At 37.5% G+C, this 23,021-nt stretch overlaps 1 protein-coding gene across 1 annotated transcript in view; it reads left to right on the top strand.

Moving 5' to 3' along the window:
• Window positions 1-23,021, top strand: part of GRID2 (glutamate ionotropic receptor delta type subunit 2) — a 1,057,299-nt gene that overhangs the window by 832,289 nt on the left and 201,989 nt on the right. Inside the window, exon 10 of the mRNA XM_063458620.1 lies at window positions 2,735-2,932. Coding sequence (XP_063314690.1) covers window positions 2,735-2,932 — 198 coding nt within the window. The remainder of the gene's footprint in view (window positions 1-2,734; window positions 2,933-23,021) is intronic.

Here is a 23,021-nt window from a genome sequence, read left to right as displayed (position 1 = left end):
CACACACACAAACACACTTTAAGTACACGGGACAACATAGTACAACTCTAATAGATGTGAACTTTACCCTTTGGGAGGATTATAAGTGTGATTATAATTTTATACATACAGTATGCACTATATTTGCACTATGTTTATTTCATAGGATATAGAGATTTAAGAAATCATTGCATATAAATGTTATATTTTTTATTATTTTATTCTCACAAGTATTTATATTGAATTAATTATATATTAACACCGATAATTATGCACTTTAATTATTCATAAGCACAACACTGTGTGTCTTACTGGATTCCACATCTGTTATTTACAGTATTAAAAATCAAGTAAACTTGACATTATTCCAGCAGTTATGTTCCTTCTTCTGTGAAGTGATCAATGCTAATGACTTGTGTCCAATAAGATGCCTTTCATAGAGAAGTACTTGGAAACCTAGCAAATGTGCGGCAATTGCCAACAAAGCTTCTAATGAGAAGGCCTCAGTTCAACTACAGATCAAAGAAATAGCCGGTACCACATCTGGCTGTACGTTTGACAATTGGAAAACATTACTAAGGAAATTATTAAAGGGCTGTTTTCTCTTGAAATTGGCACTTTCATAAAATAAGCCAGAAGAGACATGCAATCAACCCCTACAGGGACTGGTATCATGATCCTGCTTTGAGGAGTTCTTTACTCTTTAAATTTGTTTCCCCCAACCTCTTAGGGTATTTTACTATAATTCCAATTTGCCATCATTTACATCTCATAAACCTTTCTCATACACCTTCTTCATCAACCATGCGACGTCATAATGGTGCAGTGCACTTGTATATTATATCACATCTCTCACTATTGTTAGACCCATACAAGACCAAGAAAGGTAATTTAAAGAACAAACATTGCTAACTTTGATTCCAAAGATGCCTATGGAGTGCAATTCCAATGATGCTATGTCCTTCTGTGCAAGTCCATACATACTTTTCTGTTATTAGTAATAAAGGCAGCGTCAAATGGAACTCATCGCTGATGGTTTGGTTCCAAAACAAATCTAGAGCTAAATAAAATATGTATTTAATTTGTTTATATGTAATTTGTATTGCATCAAATACTAATTTTTATTTGTAGTAAATAGTAATTATATGTCTTGGGAATAATTCCATGTATCAGTGTGAATAATTAAAATATTACTCATATCCTTAATGTTAATTTAAAATGTACACAATTTATGCGAAATATATCATTAAATGCACAGAAACCAGGTTGAATGATGCTTTAATGTACTTTATTTTCTAAATGGACAGCAGCCTTTCTTCCCCTGTTTAATTAAAGATTAAAATTAACTGGAGAAAATAAGGCTGTAAATCAACATGGCAAATATTAGCAATAGTGTTAAGTGAGTGGAAACAAAATTAAGAATGTGAAAAGCAATTATCTAGTAGTGCATTGACTGATTAAAACACATCATTTGTTCTCCATAAATTATTTACATTATACGGATCTGATGCTTAGGATGCTATTTAACTATTAGTAAACAAAGCATTAAAATTAATATTGGGTGTATTTACTAGATAGCAAATTATATAGAGTTTATTAGAGAGCTGTAATATTTTCCCTGAAATAGGTAGGTTGAAAGAAAATCTCTAACATAATTGTGTTAGTGAACATCGCCCTTAGAACATGGATAACCACTGCACAATACTTTAAAGTAGGGTTAGGTATCCAGATGTTGCGGACTACATCTCCCAAATTGCTCTCACAGCCAAAATTTTTACAAAGCATCATGGGAGATGTAGTCTACAACATTAGGAGTGCCGAATCCTGCTTTAGAGAAAAACAAAATACATATTACTTCCGAGACATAAAAATTGTAGAGGAAGAAAGGTTTGCTTTATTTCATAACTCTTAAAATCTTAAAAAATTGTTAGCACAAACATAACTTATACGACAGGGGTGAGGAAACTAGAGCGACCGAAACAGTTTTGCACATATTGAGCTTTGTCAACAGTTCCCCCATCAGGTAACATGAAAATAACATACAGTAAATATATTGTGGTTACCTAGGGCTCACTGTTCATCATGAGAGAGCTAAAGTAAAAATGTGCAGGGGTCTCTAGAAAATAAACACAATGGTCTCACGGCAAGATGGCCCAGCTTCTAAATAATGCTTGAAACTAGCTCCAAGCATGTACCAATTGTTATGGTAAATTAGGCATGAAAAGAGTATAATTCACTGAATGTCAAGCTGCTTTACTTTTTCAATGCTTTATTTTCAATTTCTTCTTTTTAAATATAGGTTTGGATTTATTAATAATTAACAATGAGACTGAGCTATTCATATTATTGTTTCTTCTCTCACGTTCTTCACAGCTTTGCTATTTTATCCTAAATTTAGCAATTCAGTTGTCAGTGGTTAGGAAAGGTGAACGTTTAACAGGTAAAAGATTAGATTGTGCTAAATTGCATTTCTAAGAAAACTGTGCTTTGACTACGAATTGTTTTGAGCCAAAAGCAGCCAATTTGTCTCTCTGCAATGGTGGAATTGAAATCAGACAGCATGAAACTGTCTATTTTAGAACATAATCAGCTCTCAAAGTCCAAAGTCAGTATCATGTTAAAGGATGCTTGAATCTAAAACTTGTCCGCAGATACAATAAAACACAATTTAAAAAAAAGGCAATTCACTTGTTTGCTAATATACCCAGTGGCTATCAGAGCAAGATATTCATTGTTTGTTTTTTTTCCCCCACAGGAAGAACCTTTTGTAATGGTCTTAGAAAATGTACTGGGAAAGCCAAAGAAATACCAAGGATTCTCTATCGATGTCCTCGATGCCTTATCAAGTTATTTAGGATTCAAATACGAGATATATGTTGCCCCGGATCACAAGTATGGAAGTCCTCAAGCAGATGGAACCTGGAATGGATTAATTGGTGAACTCCTTTTTAAGGTAAGTTATAATAATAATAATTTACAGTATAACTGTGAAAATATTATTTTACTTTTATTAAGCTTCTTTATAAACATATCAGAAGTGCACAAATGTATGTAGAACAATACATATTATTATGCACATGGTTATGCTTGTGACAAATGTAGTATACAAATGCAATTTAACCGCAATCTTAAAATTCATGTAGCAGCAATGTTCATATTTAGTTCCTGACATGTTATGGACACTCCACAAATTAAAAGGGAAGAGAAGCTAAATAAATCCCTACCTCAGGTAGCATATAATATTTATTAACCAAGGCAACAGGAAATAGAGTGGCTGGCTCAAGGTCACCATTTCATTTACAAGAAAATGGAAGAAGTGATTAAAAAAATTCAACATTCAAAGACACTGTGAAGTGAACAGTGTTGACAAATGGGATCAGAAAATAGGAAGGTCATATAAAAACACATTTTCAGAATTAACACTGTCCTTGAAAGCGCATAAATCAATAATAAGCAAGGCACGCTATATGAGTTCTGCATTGATTCTGTTAATGTGAGATATATGATTGTCCACATCTTCTGCAACACTACCAGAGAATGTGTGTTCTGGGAAATTTCAGTATTCAATGTTTCCTATATGATAAATAGGAGGAAGTCATATTGCCAGATATTGTTAAATCAGTGGATCAACAACTTCTTAAACAAAGTGGAAAATATTCAAAAAGTAATTTTACTGTATGGTTTTCTCCAGAGCTTTAGTATGTTCAAGGGTAAATTTATCTAAAATGATCACTGTGAACCCAGGTACTTTGCTTTTTACTTTGTTAAAATGCTTAGTTACTTAGCACCTGAGACTTAAATTAATGATTAATGTCAGTCAGTAAGTATGTGTAAATATATAAATATATATATATACTATCTCAAATAAACCTATTTACTACCAAATTCCCCTTTGTTTAAAAAAAAATATCTTAACAGGTATTGGAAACCTGAGATGCATAGCTAGGACATAATCATATTGAAATAATTCTGTGTACATATTGCATAAAATATAAAATCATTTATAATATTATAATTTTACATTTTCTTTTATTTGTTTAATCCATTATAGAAAGGGTGTAGGATAAAACATTTAAAACCTTTCATGGTATACCTAATCTTGAAATATTTTAATGGGTACCTGGCAATGGAACAGGTACTATATATCCATAGTAGAAATATGATCAGCACTCACGGTCTTTTGAAGTTAAAAGTTCAGTCTTTATTGAAGATACATTAAAAATAGGATCAACGTTTCAGTCCCCGTCCGGGACTTTCATCAGGATCAGTCATAGTCATCAAGAAAAACATTAACATTTATATAGGGAAGAAATCAGAGGAAATTGACTTACCCCAGGTGCTGTGACTAATACCGCTAGCGTTCCCAAGTACAGAGTGCGCATGTGTTTACAGAGCACCGCCCTCACGTAAAGTACCGACGTACCATACATTTCCATGGCAGCAGGAGTCAATACTAATCACCAGGGAGACAAAAACAAACATCTACTATGTTATAAAAGATGGGGGTAAAAGCGGTAACCATGTCAAGTGCTGCCAAGATTGTATCAAACATGGAACATCTAACCTGGATATAGCAATATCAGTGAATGGAAGGAAGAGATAGGAATGAAGAAATAAAAAATAGTTACTAGACTTTGGTGTTCAAATACATGTATGTAGACAGTGCATTGAGGTTATTCAGCATAATCATTATCTTAAAGTGCATGGTTTGTGGTGAAAGTGCATAATTTACGAATAAAGTGCATAATTTATAATTAAAGTGCTGGACTTCATAAAGTGTAAATGTGATTATTAAAGTGCTGAGCTGCATGAAGTGTATGCAGAATTTAAAGTGTCCAACTACATAATGTGCAGTCTATATATAAAGTGTGGTTAAGTATAACAATTGGCTATATATAGATTTAGTGCAGATTTAGTGCAGAATTTACAACCTTTCATAAAGCCAGTAACCAAAATAGTCGATGAATATAGTAAAGCTATTAAAAACAATTTCTACTACTGTGGGGTTCTTTTATAAAAAGGAGTGGTACAAGGTTATTTCATTGAGTCCTTTAGGAGCAATAGTGTCAAGCTGAAAAATCCAGAATGTCTCTCTGTTCAATAAGAAATTTCTACGATCACCACCACGCTTGGGTGGTGGGATATGGTCAATTGCGACAAACTTCAGGGTTGAAAGTGGATGTTGGAGATTAAGAAAATACTGGGCCACCAGTTGTTCTGAATGACCTTCTTGATATGTCACCCGTATACCAGATCTATCACCTCTAATCCTTTCACACAGAGGTGTTTCAGTCTTGCCAATATAGGAAAGTCCACAAGGACATGTTAACTTGTAGATTACAAAGGGGTTCTTGCAGGTGATGGTATAACAGATCTGATAAACTTTGTTTTTGTGAGGGTGTTGAAAGGTACATGATGGAGTCATGTGTCCGCATGTAACGCACCCAAAGCAATGGACACTGCCACGATTTTCTATATCTGTACTCTTCATGTAACTCTTCGCCGGGTCCATATGAACTAAAAGATCCATCAAATTTTTTTTTTTCTTATAGCAAATTAAGGGAGGTTCTTTAAAAACCTTTGGAAGGGTGTCGTAACTTGCCAGCATTTTCCAGTTCTGTTTCATGACCTTGGAGATCTTTGGAGAAACATCATTGTAGGTCATGGGAAAGACCATACCTTGGGCTTCTTTGGCCACTTTATTGGTGCTGGCAGACTTTGCCTCCTTAAGCGCTTTCAAGAAGTCTGTAGCCTCGTGCAAGAAATTTCTCTGTCATCTCTTCAATTTGTTGTTTCATCATGGCCTCATCTGAATTGTTTCGAATTACTCTGAGGTATTGTGCTTTGGGTAGTGATTTTCTCAAGGCCCCTGGATGTGCACTGTTATTATGTAGAGTAGTCTTCCAGTAAGCTATTTTTTTATCTTTAATTGATATATCCAAATCTAAGAATTGAACTGATGTAGTACTTATGTTTGACGTAAGTCTGATTGGGGTTTCCAGTTGGTTTAAATATTGTACCATCTCTGAGGCCTCGGCCACACTGCCTCTCCAGAAAATCAACAAATCGTCAATATAACGAAAATATGCTTGAATGAGGTTTCTAAACTTAGATAAAATGAACTGTGTTTCATAGATGTACATATATGAATTGGCATACATTGGGGCAATGGCTGCCCCAATGGAAGTGCTGGCAATTTGGAGGTACCAGTTTTCTTCAAATCAGAAATAATTATTCCTTAATGTATGAGCCAACAATTCAAGCGTAAACTCAATTGGAGGGCCATGATATGTTGTAGCAGAGGTAAGGATTGGTTTCATCGCCTCTATTCCCTGGTCATGAGGGAGTAAAGCAGTTACTCAATCCATTGTGATCAGGACTACAGGATCTGTCCCCAGATCAAGTTGTCCCATTTTGGTGATGAGGGTGGGGGCGTCCTTAATGCAGGTATGGAGTTCTGCTACTGGTGCTTGAAAAAGATGATCAAGCCATATGTAATGTATTGTTTTTGATTATTGAGTATAACAAGGTTTTTTTGTTATTGAATTTTCAATATTGTGATTATATCCAAGTCGTTCAGGGTAATTGGATGTTTAAGGTTAGAGATGGGTTAATTTCAGAGTTAGATTCCTTAAGGTGTTAAGAGTTGTAAAAGCTTGAGAGGTTTTACAGTTACAATAAAAGTGGTATTTAGGATTAATGGGTTTAGGGTTACAGTATGGTTAAATTTAGTATTGTGGTACATGGGGTGTTTATCAAGAGGGGTTAACTTGTGATTAAGGTAAAAAGTTTTGTCAGGTTTAGGCTTTGTGTTCTTAAAGGAATACTGTAGGCACCTAGACTACTTTATCTCATTGAAGAGGTCTTGGTGCAGTGCTCCCTGTCCCCTTAACCCTGCAATGTAAAACATGCAATTTCAGAGAACCTTTAATGTTTACAGTGTAGGGTTAAGACAGTCTTTAGTGGTTGACTCCCAGACAGCTATTAGAGACGCTTCCTGGTTTTTAACTAAGTTTAATTCCATTAAACGTCTTTGAATGACCTCATGCTTTGCTATGATTCAATGCTTTCCTATGGGGAAGGCCTATTGCGTGTGCGACTCTTGCTGTGCATGCTTATTAGTTTCCTCCATTGCCATAACTGCAAGGAGGAGACGGAGCTAGCACTGAGTGACCTCAGTGTTATAAATAAGGTAAGTGTTAAAAGGGTTTTTAACCATTTCTACACTAGGTTGGGAAGGCCATGCCATAAGTTGTTAGAAGAGTGTTGCTGTAGTGTTAGGAATATAGTTTTGTATTCCTAATGCTATAGTGTTCTTTTAAATTTGGGAATGGAGAAAGGGTTTTGTAAGTTTTGGGGGAGGTAGTTACATTTACAGTTAGGGAAAAGGGGCTTTAGGGCATGTGATGTTTAAAGGGTTATTTGCACATACTCAAGTACTCACAGTCCTATGTCTTCTGTAATACAGTCACCTTCCTATTTTTGATAGCAGAGGAGTTGCAATAAAGAGTGCACTGCCGATCTTGCAAGGCATTTTCTTCCTGTGTGAAAAGCTGTTTCTGAATATATGGGAAACAATCTATTTCACTTCCTGTTTGACTCACATACACACATTGGTGTAGCTAGAACAGCACTGAGTTTTACACCCTGTATAACTGTCCAGTAGCGCTGCTATCACACATAGAAGGTTTACTGGGATACAGAGAACACTGGCCAAAGCTACAAGTACTTGAGGTACACCAATCAACTTATGGTCCAAGAATACACATTATAAGTGTTGAAAACAGGTGCCACCCTAGGACACATTTCTGTAGGCAGTTTTGTACTTTGCCTAATGGGAAATACATTCCTAGTGATGGCGTCTGTGGAACAGTTTAGCAGGGGGTGACTATTGCAAAAAAAAAAAAAGCATTAAGAGACATTAAAGGTTAGTAAAAAAAAGAGTTCATTCAGGTACTACACATCAATATAAAATTATTTATGCAAAGTAAAAATTCAAAGACAAGTTCACTTTAACTTATAGTTAAAATGGTGACTTAAAGGACCACTCTAGGCACCCAGACCACTTCAGCTTAATGAAGTGGTGTGGGTGCCAGGTCCCTCTAGGATTAACTCTTTTTTTTATAAACATAGCAGTTTCAGAGAAACTGCTATGTTTATACTGAGGGTTAATCCAGCCTCCAAAACCTCTAGTGGATGTCTCATTGACAGCCGCTAGAGGCGCATGCATGCTTCTCACTGTGAAAATCACAGTGAGAGCACGCAAGCGTCCATAGGAAAGCATTGTAAATGCTTTCCTATGCGACCGGCTGAATGCGAGTGCGGCTCCTGCCGCGCATGCGCATTCAGCCGATGACGTCGCAAGGAAGAAGGAGAGGAGGAGGAAAGCTCCCCGCCCGGCGCTGGAGAAAGAGGTAGATTTAACCCCTTCCTTCCCCCAGAGCCCGGCGGGAGTGGGTCCCTGAGGGTGGGGGCACCCTCAGGGCACTCTAGTGCCAGGAAAACGAGTATGTTTTCCTGGCACTAGAGTGGTCCTTTAAAGGAACACTATAGTGTTAGGAATACAAAACTGTATCCCTAACACTATAGTATTCTTCTGCTCCCCCCCCCCCTTCTACCCCCTGGTGGCCCCCCTGATTGCAGCACCGAGATTGCGCTGTGTTGGGCTCCTCTTCTGCCAACATTAGCCGATGGGGGACATTAATTGACATTAAGCAAATTTAAACTTTCTGGTTAACCAATAGGGGGTGCTGCAGAGTTAAAGAGATATCACAACCTTGTAAAAGTAAACTCATGAGATTTATTTGTAACAAGTCAAATCAGAATTTAGTTAAATAAATTACATGTGTAACACAATGTTTTGGTCCCAACATTGGGACTTTCATCAGGATACTGAGACTGAAATGTTAAGCTACACATGTAATTTCTTGAAATAAATTCATGTTTCATGAAATAAATTCTTATTAAGTCCCACGTGTGCTTTCTTAAAAGGTTGTGTGTATGTGGAGAGAGAGAGATCTTCATTTGCTGTTGGGCTGCATACATTGACAACTCTAGGAACAATATATGGTTGGGCATATATGGTACCACAGTCAAGACTGGAGGAAATACCAATAATTTCAACTGTGGGTGGGGTAATATCTCACCATTTGCTTTCTGGCACCAGTATACTGTGCATGCTGGCATCTGGCAAAAATCCTCACATCTGGAATTCTTAATATTTTTTAATATAGAAATCCCCCATAAGGGTACCAATTTAGCGAGTTACTGACTAAACAACTGAGAGAGCAAAATTAAAAAAGCCCTTTTCTTAATTTGGATATTTCAGCTGTATATTTGATAACTCACATTATTTGTTATCCTTATGTGGAATTGCCATAATTAAGGATACCAAATTAGGCAACTGCCTACTAAACACATACACATTTGCATGCACTCACACACATTTATATACACTCAAACACAGATGTACATACACATAACATCAGACATGTACACACACATGGTCACAGACATTAGGTGACAAACACACAGTCATAGACATACACACACATAACCACAGACATACACACATACACATATCCACAGACACACGTCAATAATCACACACACACACACAATCATAGACTTACACACACAATCACAGACCTACTCACACAACCACATACATACATAACAACAGACATACATACATACATAATCACAATCACACACATAATCACATACATATACACACACGTAATCACAGACACACACACATAATCACTGAAAATCACACAATCACACACATATTCACAGAAAATCACACGATCACATACATTATCAAAGACATACAGAGACACATTTGATTTATGTATGAAGAGGTCCACCCTGCATCCCTACCTTTTTATGAGGGCTGGAGTGGATCCTCACCCTGATGGATAGAGGTTGTCTTCTAGGATCACTGTGCTCACTCTTATACTTGGACAGAGCAAGTATTTACCATGTGGATAGGTACGCACTCTGCCAATTTTAGCTAGTGGCAGGGGTCACCCTAGCACTGGCACTCTAGGTGGGTAGCACCTAGAGCAATTAATAATCTAGTGGAGCAATTGCCCCCCTGGAGCAACACCCCAGACTAGATAGATAGATAGATAGATAGATAGATAGATAGATAGATAGATAGATGGATGGATGGATGGATGGATGGATGGATGGATGGATGGATGGATGGATGGATGGATGGATGGATGGATGGATGGATGGATGGATGGATGGATGGATGGATAGATAGATAGATAGATGGATAGATATTAAGCAATTTGTACACTTAAATGCTTAATTCTAATATATCTATTTTAGCAAATAGTTCTGAAGTGAAGAGTTAAGGAATTAACTGTAATAAACATTTTTTTAAATGTTTGAAAGAAGGTACTTTCTTAATTTTTTTTATAATATAAAATTTGAATATGATAAAAGTGGTAAATCTGAACAAAGTAACTATAAATCGGAAACGTTCGATAGCCTATTATATGAATAAATCTGAAATATATTCTTTTGAGAAATAACAAGTTCCATGAAGAAAGTACAATTCTTAGCACAATAGATCCATTATATGCACCTGGGAGAGTTCCTTAATCATAAAATAATATTTCACTGAGTTAATTAAAGTTAAGACCTGTGCTATTGGTAAAGTTATGAAATTTTTGACCAGAAATCAATAGCATCCTCAAATAAAGGTGAGCGCCTCTGTGGAACAGAGTTAATTGTTGTTAAACCTCTGCAAACAAGCAAAGGTATGAATTTCCAGGAACTGTTATGGCCTTTCTGCTAAAGAAGAGAGTGAAATTTTTTCTGGCAGAACACATATATAAAAATTTAAAGAATACGTTTCAAGGTGTTGATTCATAAGGAATTCAATGGATGGGATTTGAAGTACTGTTGATCTGATATTTCTTATTAACGGCAGTAATTTATATTTGGTACCATAAAGGATAATAGAAGAGATGGAGAATTGGAAGCCAACTATTTGAACAGGAAAAAAAATAAGCATATCTGGTATTGAACAAGAGTAGAAAGTAGCTCAATTCTGCAATTCAAGAAAGCAAAGTTTGTTCCAACAACAGGCTTTAAGCTTACTTAATAACATTGCATAGGGCACAGACCACTAGCAAAGTTGCAAACATACAGCCTCTAGCACAGACATATTACTATGAAATTTCTGGATGTTATATTTCTTTACACCATTGTTACCCAGATATTTTCAAAATAATGACCACAAAAATCATTGCTTTTATTTATTTCTGATCATGCATACATGTTTTTTTCATGTCAGTATGCATAAATAGCACAATTATGCAAATACGAAATGATAACTATTTTGATCAATGTTCAACAGATAGAGCAATAGTAACAAGCATGCATAAGTAACAATCGGCATAAATAATAAATATATCTGATGGCTGAGTATCCTTTCACACTGTCTAGCAAACAGATAGTGTTTCCCAGGTTGAAATGCTACAGCAGAATTTACCCTGTTATAACCAATAGCCCTGTAAAAATAAAAAGCAATATTCTACATTAAAGGGACACTGTAGTAACAAAATATAGATACTGTCCATTAAAGGGACACTGTAGGCACTATAGCAACAAAATATTACTAATTCGAAGTCTCATACTGTAACATACCGTGACGTCACACGCGCATGTGCAGTGCCATCACAGTTGGCCATAGAGAATCTATGTATGCAATGTATGCAATGTATGCAATGATTCTCTATGTAGGAATCTTAGGTGTATGTGTCTATCCTCTCATTGGACTGGTCCATGCCTTCAGGATGACATAACCCAAAGAGGAGTCTGGAGAAAAGGTAATTTGTTTTTTATTTGATTTTTCCATGTTTATTCTTGTACAGATTGGGGGAGTGAGGGGAGGGGGGGGGGAGTGAGGTTATAGGTACCAGGACTGTAGACTTAGGAATACAGATATGTATTCCTAATGCTCCAGTGTTTTTTAAACATATTAAATATAATTCCCTATGACTTTTGGTTTTCATTCATCCATAGGGAGAAATTAACATCTTATCAGATGAAAAATAATTATTTGGGGAAGTAAATCCAATTATGCTCAATAGAACATAAACATGCAAACCCAGATAATGTATAAAGGATTTTAAATGTAATCAAAATCAGTTTCTACAAAAAAAATAAGTGTACTAAATGGTAAATCATTTGATATGAATCTAAGATAAACCAGAACAACTCTTTGATTTCCTGTTAATAATTTAAGCAATGCATTTATGACTAAATTATACGAATTGACAAACTGCAACCTTTGTGAAATCTTTTCACATGCAGAAAAACATGATTCATCATTAAAGCTAATAAAAGATTAAACAACATATACATTTGATTTAATTTGTTGTGCACAAAAAAGCAGTTTGTGATTGCAAACGCTGCATGATTCAATACATAGCTAATATCCAACGTGTTTATTTATAGTGCAAATATCAATTAAATTTACCAATCCACGTGAACTTCCAAACGCATGCTGCACCGCCTGTCTATCAAGAAAGGTGCACCTTGATGACGTAGAACCCTGTGTCTCCCATCACCATAGCAACCCACGCTGTGTGTATATATATATATATATATATATATATATATATATATATATATATATATATGTGAGAAGTAGCTTGGCACTGGGTAGTTAGTTATTCTGAATACTGAAAAAATTGTTTCTTTTCACGTAATAATAGTAAGTCATTTTGAGAATTTACAGTGTAACAAATGTTCATAACACTTACTTAATCCAGGGGATGGACACATAAATACTGATCAAACTAATGCTGAATTTATAGTAAAAATCTGCAAATGTACAGATCACATAAAAAAAGAGAAGGATTTTTTTCTGGATATTTGTCTGGATAAAAAGTCCTGAGAGTTTTCCTACTTTTTATAAGCATTGCTAAATACAGCGTTGGAAGCACCAAGGCATTTGGGTGTAATGTAGAGTGCAGGTAATTGATGCATATACTCAGATAAAAATATGTGTTTGTGATGGCGGTTAGACGCTCGCAGTGAGTGCTCTTCCACAATCTGATGCAATCTCACATGTAACCCTCATAGAGCACCCTCATTCAGCCTACTTTGGGACTTACATAACTCCTGCTACCAGCGGAGTGCCTTGGGTCGGCTCTGTGAAGTGCTGGCTGCCATTGATTTGTGAAGCACCAAGTGAAGCCTAGTGGGGAAATTGGGTGGGAGAGGCAGGCGCTCTCCTGCTTGGTGCAGCACAGCCTCGGGACAGAGACCTCCTGTAGCCTTGCTTCCCCCCCTCTGGACCGGGGGGGTCATCCCGGTCCCCTCTGGAGCAGCCTATTCACCCTCCGTGCTGCTCATAATCCCGGTGGTGCGGAACCAGCCAAGATGGCGGGTGCATCCTTACAACGTGGGCAAAACCCGAAACGGAGCCTGCACGGCTCAGCTGCTGGCTCTATCCAGAGACTGGAGGAGATCTTCAAGCACTTCTGGGCTAAGCTGGAAGCGAAACTCACCGCAACTCCAAGGGAGGCTAAACCACAGGAGGAAGGGCGGAGAGAGGTAGGGCCCACTCCGGGCACAGCAACTCTGCAAGCATCTGTTGCCCATCATACTAGCCCACCCAGGCTGCGGGTCCCAACGGGTTGTGTACAGAAATATCGTCCTCACAAGAGGAAGACCATCACCCCCAAGGTCTCCTGCTATCCTCTTAATGGAAAGGACTGGCCCTAGGGATCTCCCAATTCAGTGAGCCGAGGACACTAGCTAGCATACCAGCCTTGGGTGGAGGACCTGACTCCTTCGCTCCCATCACATTACCGAAGATTGCCAAACAGGCCCCATGAACTTCCCTACATTGGGGATCGGGTGAATCAGGACTTGCCCTGTCAGGCATACGACAATCTGGCCTGAAGTTACATGCCCACATGGCACCAGTGAAAGCCAACTAAAGAGTATCTGGCAATTATTTTGAGTTATCAGTTTTGTTTACTTTATGCTGGCAGCAATGCTATATACATGCTTTTAAATCCAGTGGCTCCTGCTCTCCGCTACTTACTTATGTGTCACCTTGCATTGATCATCCTATACTTGCATATATCAGGGCATCACACATGGACCGTGCTATTCATCATTTTCAGTTATTTTCATTATGTTCCTACCACATTTAATCTCCATGCATATGATTATCCTATGTTCTCCTCAATTAGTGAAGCACACATGCATTGTTATTATCTAACTGATTCCAAGCCGACACGCAACCCAAAGGCTGTTCTGCTTTAACTAGTAATATTCAAGTCCATGTCATTAAGTTTCAAGTTCAACTGTTATACATAACCGTAAAACATATATGCTTCGCTTGTGTATCTATATACCTAAAAATGTGCACTACTTAAATGCCATATTTATGAAACGCTGTGCTATTACCATGCTTACGAATGCTATTGTGGCACAGTAAGCTGCCTTGTTCACTCATGCACTCAAAAATAAAGAATAAAAAAAGTAAAAAAAAAAAATATGTGTTTGTATGCTAACTGATAACTGGTAAAAAGTTACTCCTTTTCATTGTCAATATTTGACTAAGCATCCCATAATCCTTCACTACTTCGCTACTTAGATTGATTTGTATCTTGCAAAAAACTTAACACCAAAAATATAACATACTTTTATGAATCAAGGTAATATATTTCAGATGAACATCTTTCTTGGGGATAAATAAAAGCCTTAAATCCCTTTGTAATGTCATCCAGCATGATTCATCATAGCAGTGACATTCAACAAGATGGGAAACTCAGTTTAGCTAAAAGACTTGTATTCATGAGATATGAGGGGATCACACCATATCTGATCACATCTTAAAAGTGTACTGATTGATGAAATTTAGATTAGCAGACACAGACACTTCGCCCAGGAAAATGATCTGACCTGAGAGCATTGCATTACTTTTTTACTGGATGAACCATTAGTTTTAAACGCATCACTAAAAAATAGCTTTCACTAGAACACAACAAACTGACTAATGCCACAAAGACTCACAAGGTTATTCGCCAAAGTGAGAATTCAAAGTTACATTCCATGTCAATTTCCAATTTAAGACCAGAGTAGCTGAATGGAAAGTATAGGTGACTTGAAGAACTTTTCTAATTTGACTACTTTGAGCTTACATTTGAAATTCATCGTATTTCCCACTTGAGTTAGTGACCCTGCTAGAGTCTATACTTTTAAAAGAATAAGGACTCTGGTGAATATTAATATGATAACAGCTGCAACGCTTTCATTATTGCTCAGTCTGCTGTAGCCAACTCTCCTACAATTTATTAATTCTACTAATTCTACTAATTCAGTGACTTAAAGTGGTCATTGTGGTAAGAGTCTGTATGTAAAGCATTTCAGCGTGAAACACGGCAAAATAAAAAGATAATGTAACTTGTTTGCCAAGGACTAGTTACACCCTTGGCACATGTGACCTTTCCAGGCTGCCTAATATCCATTCTGTGCATATTTTATGTCTGCTGCCAGTGCCACACATACATCTACTCATGCAGGCAGAGCCTGCAAGTGGAAGGTTGTACTCCACTCCCTCCTTTCATTTATTGAGCCCTCCCTGCATTCCCGCCTACCTGCATATTTTTTTATTTGTTTCCCTCCCCTGCTCATCCCCCCCCTCCCCTCACAGGCCCAGTGCATGTGTATATGGCACGCACCAATAAAACCATCCAAGTAATGTGATAGCGTCACATGTGCTGCCCAAAGTAGACAGACCCACACAGAAAGGGACAGTTTACCCAAAGGATTGGCAGTCCAGTCGAACAGCGGAACAGGATCCAAAAATCTATGGATAATTTGGAGACCTGCTGCTTTACATACCTTATGCACGTTACTGTTGAAAATGTTTCAAGTTATTAATATGTACACAGTCTTGACCCAGGACACATTGGAACCAAATACATAATAGTGCGCAGTTAGGCTAACTAGAGCCACAGGAGGGCAACAATGAGTGGGACAGGTGAGTATAAATAGGCAGGACTTGTTTCCTATTGGAAAACTTCATTTTAGTGTTCCAGATGACTTGTGGGCAGTACAAAACCATATCAGGCCAGGCCATGACAACATCAGAGTAGGCTTAATTAGGTCTGGCGAATGTGCTGATAGAGAGTACAAGAGAACGCCGGAGAAAGCAGGAATAATTCCAGGATTCCTGACAAACCCTTAATCATACCCATTATACTTCTCGAAATACAATCCATAATCAAATCCATAATCCTACCCGTAATCCAACCTATAAACCAACCCATAATACTACCCATACCCAACTCCTAATTCTGCCCTTAAAACATATGTAATCCTAGCCCTGATCCTACTTGAGATGGATTTCCGCTACTGACTTAAGTAGTGATATTTCAGAGGGATTTCTGAGCTCAAACAGTACCGCTTTATCATTTAGGATTATTTAGGATTTAAATAGCTATGCACAGAGCTCACTTTGAGTGCTAATTTTGCCCCTAACCGTTAAGCATACTCTTAAATCAGCCCTTAATCCTACCCTTAAACACACCCTTAATCCTACCCATAAGCCAACCTATAATCAAATTTATAATTCAACCTTTAATGCAACCCATAATCCTAACCATAATCTAACCTATAGTTCAACCCATAATCCAATCCATGCAATGAGTATGCCCACATGGACCTTATGGTAGACTAATTTACAACATCACAGACCAATAACAATAAGGTTACAAACCACAACACTCCCACACACAGCACACGATCTCTCCCCTCTGTCTGGGTGTCAGATACTGTATTAACTCAATTATTTCCAGGCAGAAAAAACACATTTTTATAAAACCCCAAAAGTACCTCAAAAATAGCCCTGATCTGGGTGACCAACATATCCAAACATCACCCAGATCAGTTCAGGGGTTCAGGAAGTCTATGGAAGTTATTTATTTGACCTCCCGCAGGCATGGTCCCATGCCCAAAACAGTTCCAGAGAATAAGGGCTTGTGGTCGGTCTAGTTCGGTAGTTTGAAAACTAACAAAATACCAAACAGAGTCAAGAGTCTTACCCTGGAGCTTGTTCTCCTCATCCCACCGAGCAATGCCCTTCTAACTTGTATAGAATCGAACGCAGGGGATGATGGAAGTCACGCGGTGTTCAGGAGTTTCTGTGTCCGATTTTAGTTCCATGAGATTCATGCCCAAACACTGCTGCCTGCGTTCATGCTAACAAGATGGCCGCCATTCCATAGGAATTGCGGCCACCCAGACGAACAATTAGAACACTGCGGTGAGAAATGTTCCAAGTTGTTAACAGGTGTTAACAAGCTCCAGGGTGGTTTCTGGTTTTGTGCGGTTGTTCGGGAGTTCAAAGTGCCATTTTGAACTGCTTCATGAGTTCGAAGCCATACATAGTAAAATAAAGGCTCAAACAGTGTATTTAACCAAAGTCTACCCTGTGACAGGGGCCATAGTCACAGGGTAGGATGCTGGCAAACAGGCTCCTCCAAAAGCCAGTGGTGAGGTTACTTTCGCCACACAGTACAACTTTAGTATTTAGGATTTAAAGGTCTATGTGAAGATCTCACAGATAGTAGCCCCAGACTGACACAGGGGACCCTTGGGTATCAAAAAATACCTGTGGTGACTAACAGGAATAAAACCTTTGCTGGTACCTTTTTATGCCATCAAGATGTGTTAAATCATGTAGACTATTATGTTGTCGTTAAAATCACCTGACTTTGACCACTTAAATACTATTGAAAGGTTTAGAATTGTTATATTTTTTGTGTTTGCTAATCCCTATTTGTGTACTTTACAGGAGTAATTTAACCTGAAATGTACCCTTTAAAACAAGTATTATTATCTATTGTAAATGCACACACTTAAATGGTTATTACAACAAAAAACTGTTGTATTTTTTTTGTTAGAGTAACCCTTTGTGAGATGGTCCAGCACCCCCCAATGCTAAATAAAATAAAATGTGCCTCCATTCCATTATGTTCTCCCCGCAGTCCGGTTCTCCTTGCCCTATGTCACTCCCCCTGATCAAAAGGAAAGGGAGGTCATGGAGGATGGACTAAGAGCAGGATGGGGGCAGCACCATTGGCTGTCTGGTGTCAAATGTCAATTTTGTACACAATTTACATCAATCAGCCCAGGCTGGGCTGGCTGACTAAAGACACTGCCAGAGGTGGAGTTACATCTTAACAGCTAAGGGGTTACCCTCTCTATGTGCAACATTTCATAGTAAAACACTGTAAATACAGAGGTGCAGGTGTGCAGTTTATGTTCCTTGGTAGATCTATAGATTCATTTGTATTTTAGTACCATAGATATATAATATTAATGCAAGCTGAAGTGCTTTTAGGGTTGGGAGTGTTTCAAACACTTTAATGAATAAAACTTCATATATACATCCCTGTCTACTTAAGTCACACATCTAAATAAAAGTTTGTTTTATTGTTTTTTTAAAACCATTTTGATTTCTCTATTTAAAATATAAGATAATAATACATTGATTTTCTGATGTTACACAATGTTCTAAGATCAAGATATGCATATTTTTTTTTATAACTTTACTTTGGAACTTCAAGTCTTTGTACCATAATGTGTATTATTATGCATTTCCCTAGTGCAGTTAAGTTCTGTTATCGCTCAAAAATTATTTCAACTGCTCAACTATTGAATTAATAAAAATGCACTACAAGATGACTTCTGTAAAGTAGCCATATGGTGAATCAGAAGAAGTGTATTTAGTGAATTTTACATCCATGAAGTCTGATGCTGTTACAAAATGAATATGATTTTGTATGTTTTTTTCAGATTGGTAACTACTATTTATAATGGTTAGCTTTTGACAGAGCTTGTTTGAAATAGAGAGTTTTAGGGACATTTGCGGTCTGTTGACGTTTTAATGAACTACCATCTGCTGACACTATATGAGTTATATTTAAGGAGAAATGTGGAACAGATTTCTAAAAATGGAGTAACCACAGTGTAAACAAATAAAACATTCCATATGACTGCTCACTTTTCAACCTAATCTCAGATTAGTTTTTATACAATGAGTTTTGTTTTCTGGGATGCATACTTATCATATATATTAGCACTTGGCATCAATATATACACTAGGAGTGCAAGCTTTTGGATATTTGTATCATATGTATTGAGGGTATTTACTAAACACTGGATTATGTCCAGGCGGACAAAATACAGTGAATATGACCAAATTTCTACAGCAAAGGCAATTTTTATATTTTCTAAAGCCAAATACGCTCAGAATTCAGCTGTCCTGAGCGAATCTGCAGCACGTGCCTGGATGCATTCAATGTCTGGTTAAAAATCGGGGCTCTTATGTCTGAATCCTATACAAAGTACAGGATTTGAAAGATTTACAAAGTAACAGTTCTTTTTATCAAGACTGTATAAATAGAAACAAAAGTGATTTAACTTCTAAATGGCAAAAGATTGAGCAGCAGAGGCATTATCTATACACCTAAACTACTTCATTAAGCTAAAGTTGTTTGGGTGTGTAGCAGACCGCGGATAACCTGACCGGTTACCTCCGCTGATTCCCTTCCTTTAGCCGATCTGGAACCATTTAAATTACAAAGAGACCCATCTTCACCCAGTAACTGGATGACACACAGTCCTGGAGGTACAACAACCACTTTATTGGCCACACATGGCTTTTATACATACCCCATGCAAGGGGTGTATCATACTAACATCCAGGATCCTCCCCCTCCCTGGGTCCCCAGCGCGGGAAATGACTCTGTTCCCTTTGTCCCCAACTCCCGCCACTAAAGGTATAGGGTTTCCCACGCCCGCCGCCAGGGGGTCTTCTTTCCAGGAGCCTTTGTGCCTGAGAGTATAGACGCAGGAACAAGGGATTGCCCCTTCATCTCCCAGGCACAGAAAGCCCACCCGCGGGAAAAGGAGCTGATATCTTTGTCCCACCCACCTCGCCAGTGCCCCAACAGTGCGCACACCAATCTCAGAGACCCTCACAGTGGTACCTCCCTCGACCGTTCTCTGCTCACAAGGTCCTTATGTGAAATCCTGCAAAAGAAATCCTACAAATGTTCCCCCTGTACGGCATTCGTCTATACGAAATGGCGGCCACCCAGGGGAGCATTAAATAATTACTTCCCTTGTGGTTTCCTTAGGTTGCAAGTAAGAACGTTCTGATTAATTGGTGTGAACGTTCTAATGGGGCACTGGAGAGGTCCTCGTTTGGGAAATGAACGAGTCGCGAAACAATCCACAAACATGCCCCCTGGCTGGTGTTCATCTGTACGAATAGCAGGCCCACAAGGGAGCGCTCATTAATTGTTTCCCATGCGGTTTGCGGTTTGACACTTATGTTGCGAGGTGGGAAGGTTCTAAACTAACATTCTAAATGTTGTATCGGGGTGGTCCCTGTTCGGGAGGTGAATTAATTCCCTTTGTGGAGGCACTCCCGAATGGGGAGCGGGCACACTATACAAAGAGATGGGGAAATACACATAATATCAGAAGGGAAATTCATGGACAGGCAGCGGTCCCGCCACAGGGTGAAAAAAGTGTCCCTTTAAGAGTGAATTCCATCTTTAATTTTTCCTTCTGTCCACATTTGTTTTATTTTAATAGTTTACTTGTTATAGTTGTAATAGCAAATTGTCTTTATTTCTCTCTTATACAAACTTGAATAATTTCTTTTAGCAATTTAAGACAGTTGCAATTGGTGATTTGGCTTCTGACAAGATTTTGTGGAAGAGCTGGACATTCTTCCCTAAATTGACAATATTGTGCAAGGCAGTTGCAAAAGGCAACTTAACCTGTAGTGAAATGGTTGACTAGCTTGCTATTTCTTCTCTGTAAAGTTAAAAATACATCCGTCTTTATATTCAGCAAAATATTATTTGACCTTATACTGTTATTAGTGCAAGGACTATGTAACTTTATTATTCAAGTGTAATAATCATAAATTTGTGTCAGTTATCTAAATTTTACATGACACATAACATGACAGTAATTTCTTTTCTGCTCTGATATGGTTAAACAATTGTATATCAAATGTTTTCTGGGGATCAACTAGGATGAATTTTAGAAATTGAGTCTTGTCATTATTTCTCTATGAATTCCATTATTTATTTTTTTTACCAACTATTATAGTTGCTACTCAATATGAATAATTCATTTTACCAAGAAAAAGTAGTGATTATGATAAATCATAAACACATGTATGCACCTAATAAACTTGTAAAGTTTTGTTAATTAGCTAAAATATTTATATTATGATTATGATGTTAACAATGTATTCATGAGTATACTAATAAGCAATCAAGGCAAGATATATGGATTTTTGCACACTTAGACTTTACAAAATATTGTAAATATTTCAACAATCTCATAACTTAAATTATATTATTGCTTATGACACACTTTGCACACCATTAATTGAAAAGCAATAATTTTAGTATTGTTCATATTAGAGATCATTATGCATTTTTAAGAAAAACAAATCTAATAATAGAATGCATACAAATTTTATTTAAAATATCCAAATTAATTGTAGTGATTAAAATTAATGTGATAAAATTGCATAATTGGGCTGTGTTTTTTAAATTAAATACATCTGGATAGTGATGACTTAGGTGAGAAATATCTCTTACTTAAAGAGAAAGTGTCATGTTAATTGGGATAAGTTGTTCCATAGAGGCAAACAGAACCAAAAGTACCTCCTTCTGCACTTATAGATATGTACATATGTACCCCTCCATTTTCCCAAAACGTTGTGTGCAAGAATATCTTCCTTGCATGATTTTGACATTATTTCTTGGTTAAGTATGAATATTATATGTCAGGTACATGAAAACAAGGAAGTTTGTATAATATACCAGGCTATGTTAGAATAGTCTCTAAGTTGATTCAGATTTGAATGATAGGTGTTTTCATTTCTTTTTTTTACTGCACACCTAATTTCTTGCTAGCTATAAGAACGTTCCTTTACCTCGTCTCCAAATTGACAGCTACTTTTTTTAATTGACTCACCCACTATCCCTAAGGCAAAAAAATATGTCACACAACTCAATATTGTTGCATAAGATTTTCAAATGTTTTAATATTTGTGAATAAAAATGTGAAATTATTTTTTTAACATATTAAAATGTATTTAAGAAAATCATGTAAAACAATGGCACATGATCAGCAACCTGGTGCATCGCCATAGCTAGTAAAACCCAGTAAACGGAAGATAAGGTCCTCACACAATAGTAACTGACATGAGAACGCCTGTAGAGGGTACATCCTTATACCGATGGTCTGTGCTGGAGGTGTGGGAGGGAAACAGTTTCCTTCCTACACATATGGCTGGAATGTCCAATCATAGTACCATTCTGGAAGAAGATAGCATCCATTGTGGACTAGTTTACAGACAACCCACCACCTTTCCATCCAGCAATCCTACCTACTACACAACATGGCTCTCTGACTATTTGCATCCTAAATATAGCAAAACACCTACTTCCTTTGTATTGGGGGAGAAAAATCTAGGGCTTATTTTTTAACCTTATGGTTCACCAAAATGGAAGAGCTATGGGCTCTGGAGAAGTTGTGGTACTCGGCCCAGGAACCGGAACAGGCACATATTACCATTGTGACTTTTTTGTGCATTCTCTGAGGAGTTCCGGGTCAGCTACATTGGGAATAGGGGGAGCTGGGCTCTGGCCTTTTACGGCCGCAGAAGGGGGGACTCGATGCTCTCTCAAGAGAGGACTCTGGAAGCAGTTTTTTAAAAGGTTTTCATTTTACTTTGCCTGTGCTGGTGTCCTGGTGGTAAAACATTCTGGTCTTCAATGTGCTGGTGTCCAAGCCTGTAAAACATTCAAAAACCATTTCCACTGTTCCACAGAGCTAAAGATTTTTATACCAAATGCATTGTTATTAAAATTGTAGTGCTATTCCATCACACTTGTAGAAGACAACATTTAAAAAAAACACAGATGTAAGTGTGTGTATATATATATGTAAGATTT

This window comes from Pelobates fuscus, chromosome 6 (genome assembly GCF_036172605.1).
Source record: "Pelobates fuscus isolate aPelFus1 chromosome 6, aPelFus1.pri, whole genome shotgun sequence".
Taxonomy (NCBI): domain Eukaryota; kingdom Metazoa; phylum Chordata; class Amphibia; order Anura; family Pelobatidae; genus Pelobates; species Pelobates fuscus.
This window is presented reverse-complemented; position numbering and strand designations above follow the sequence as displayed.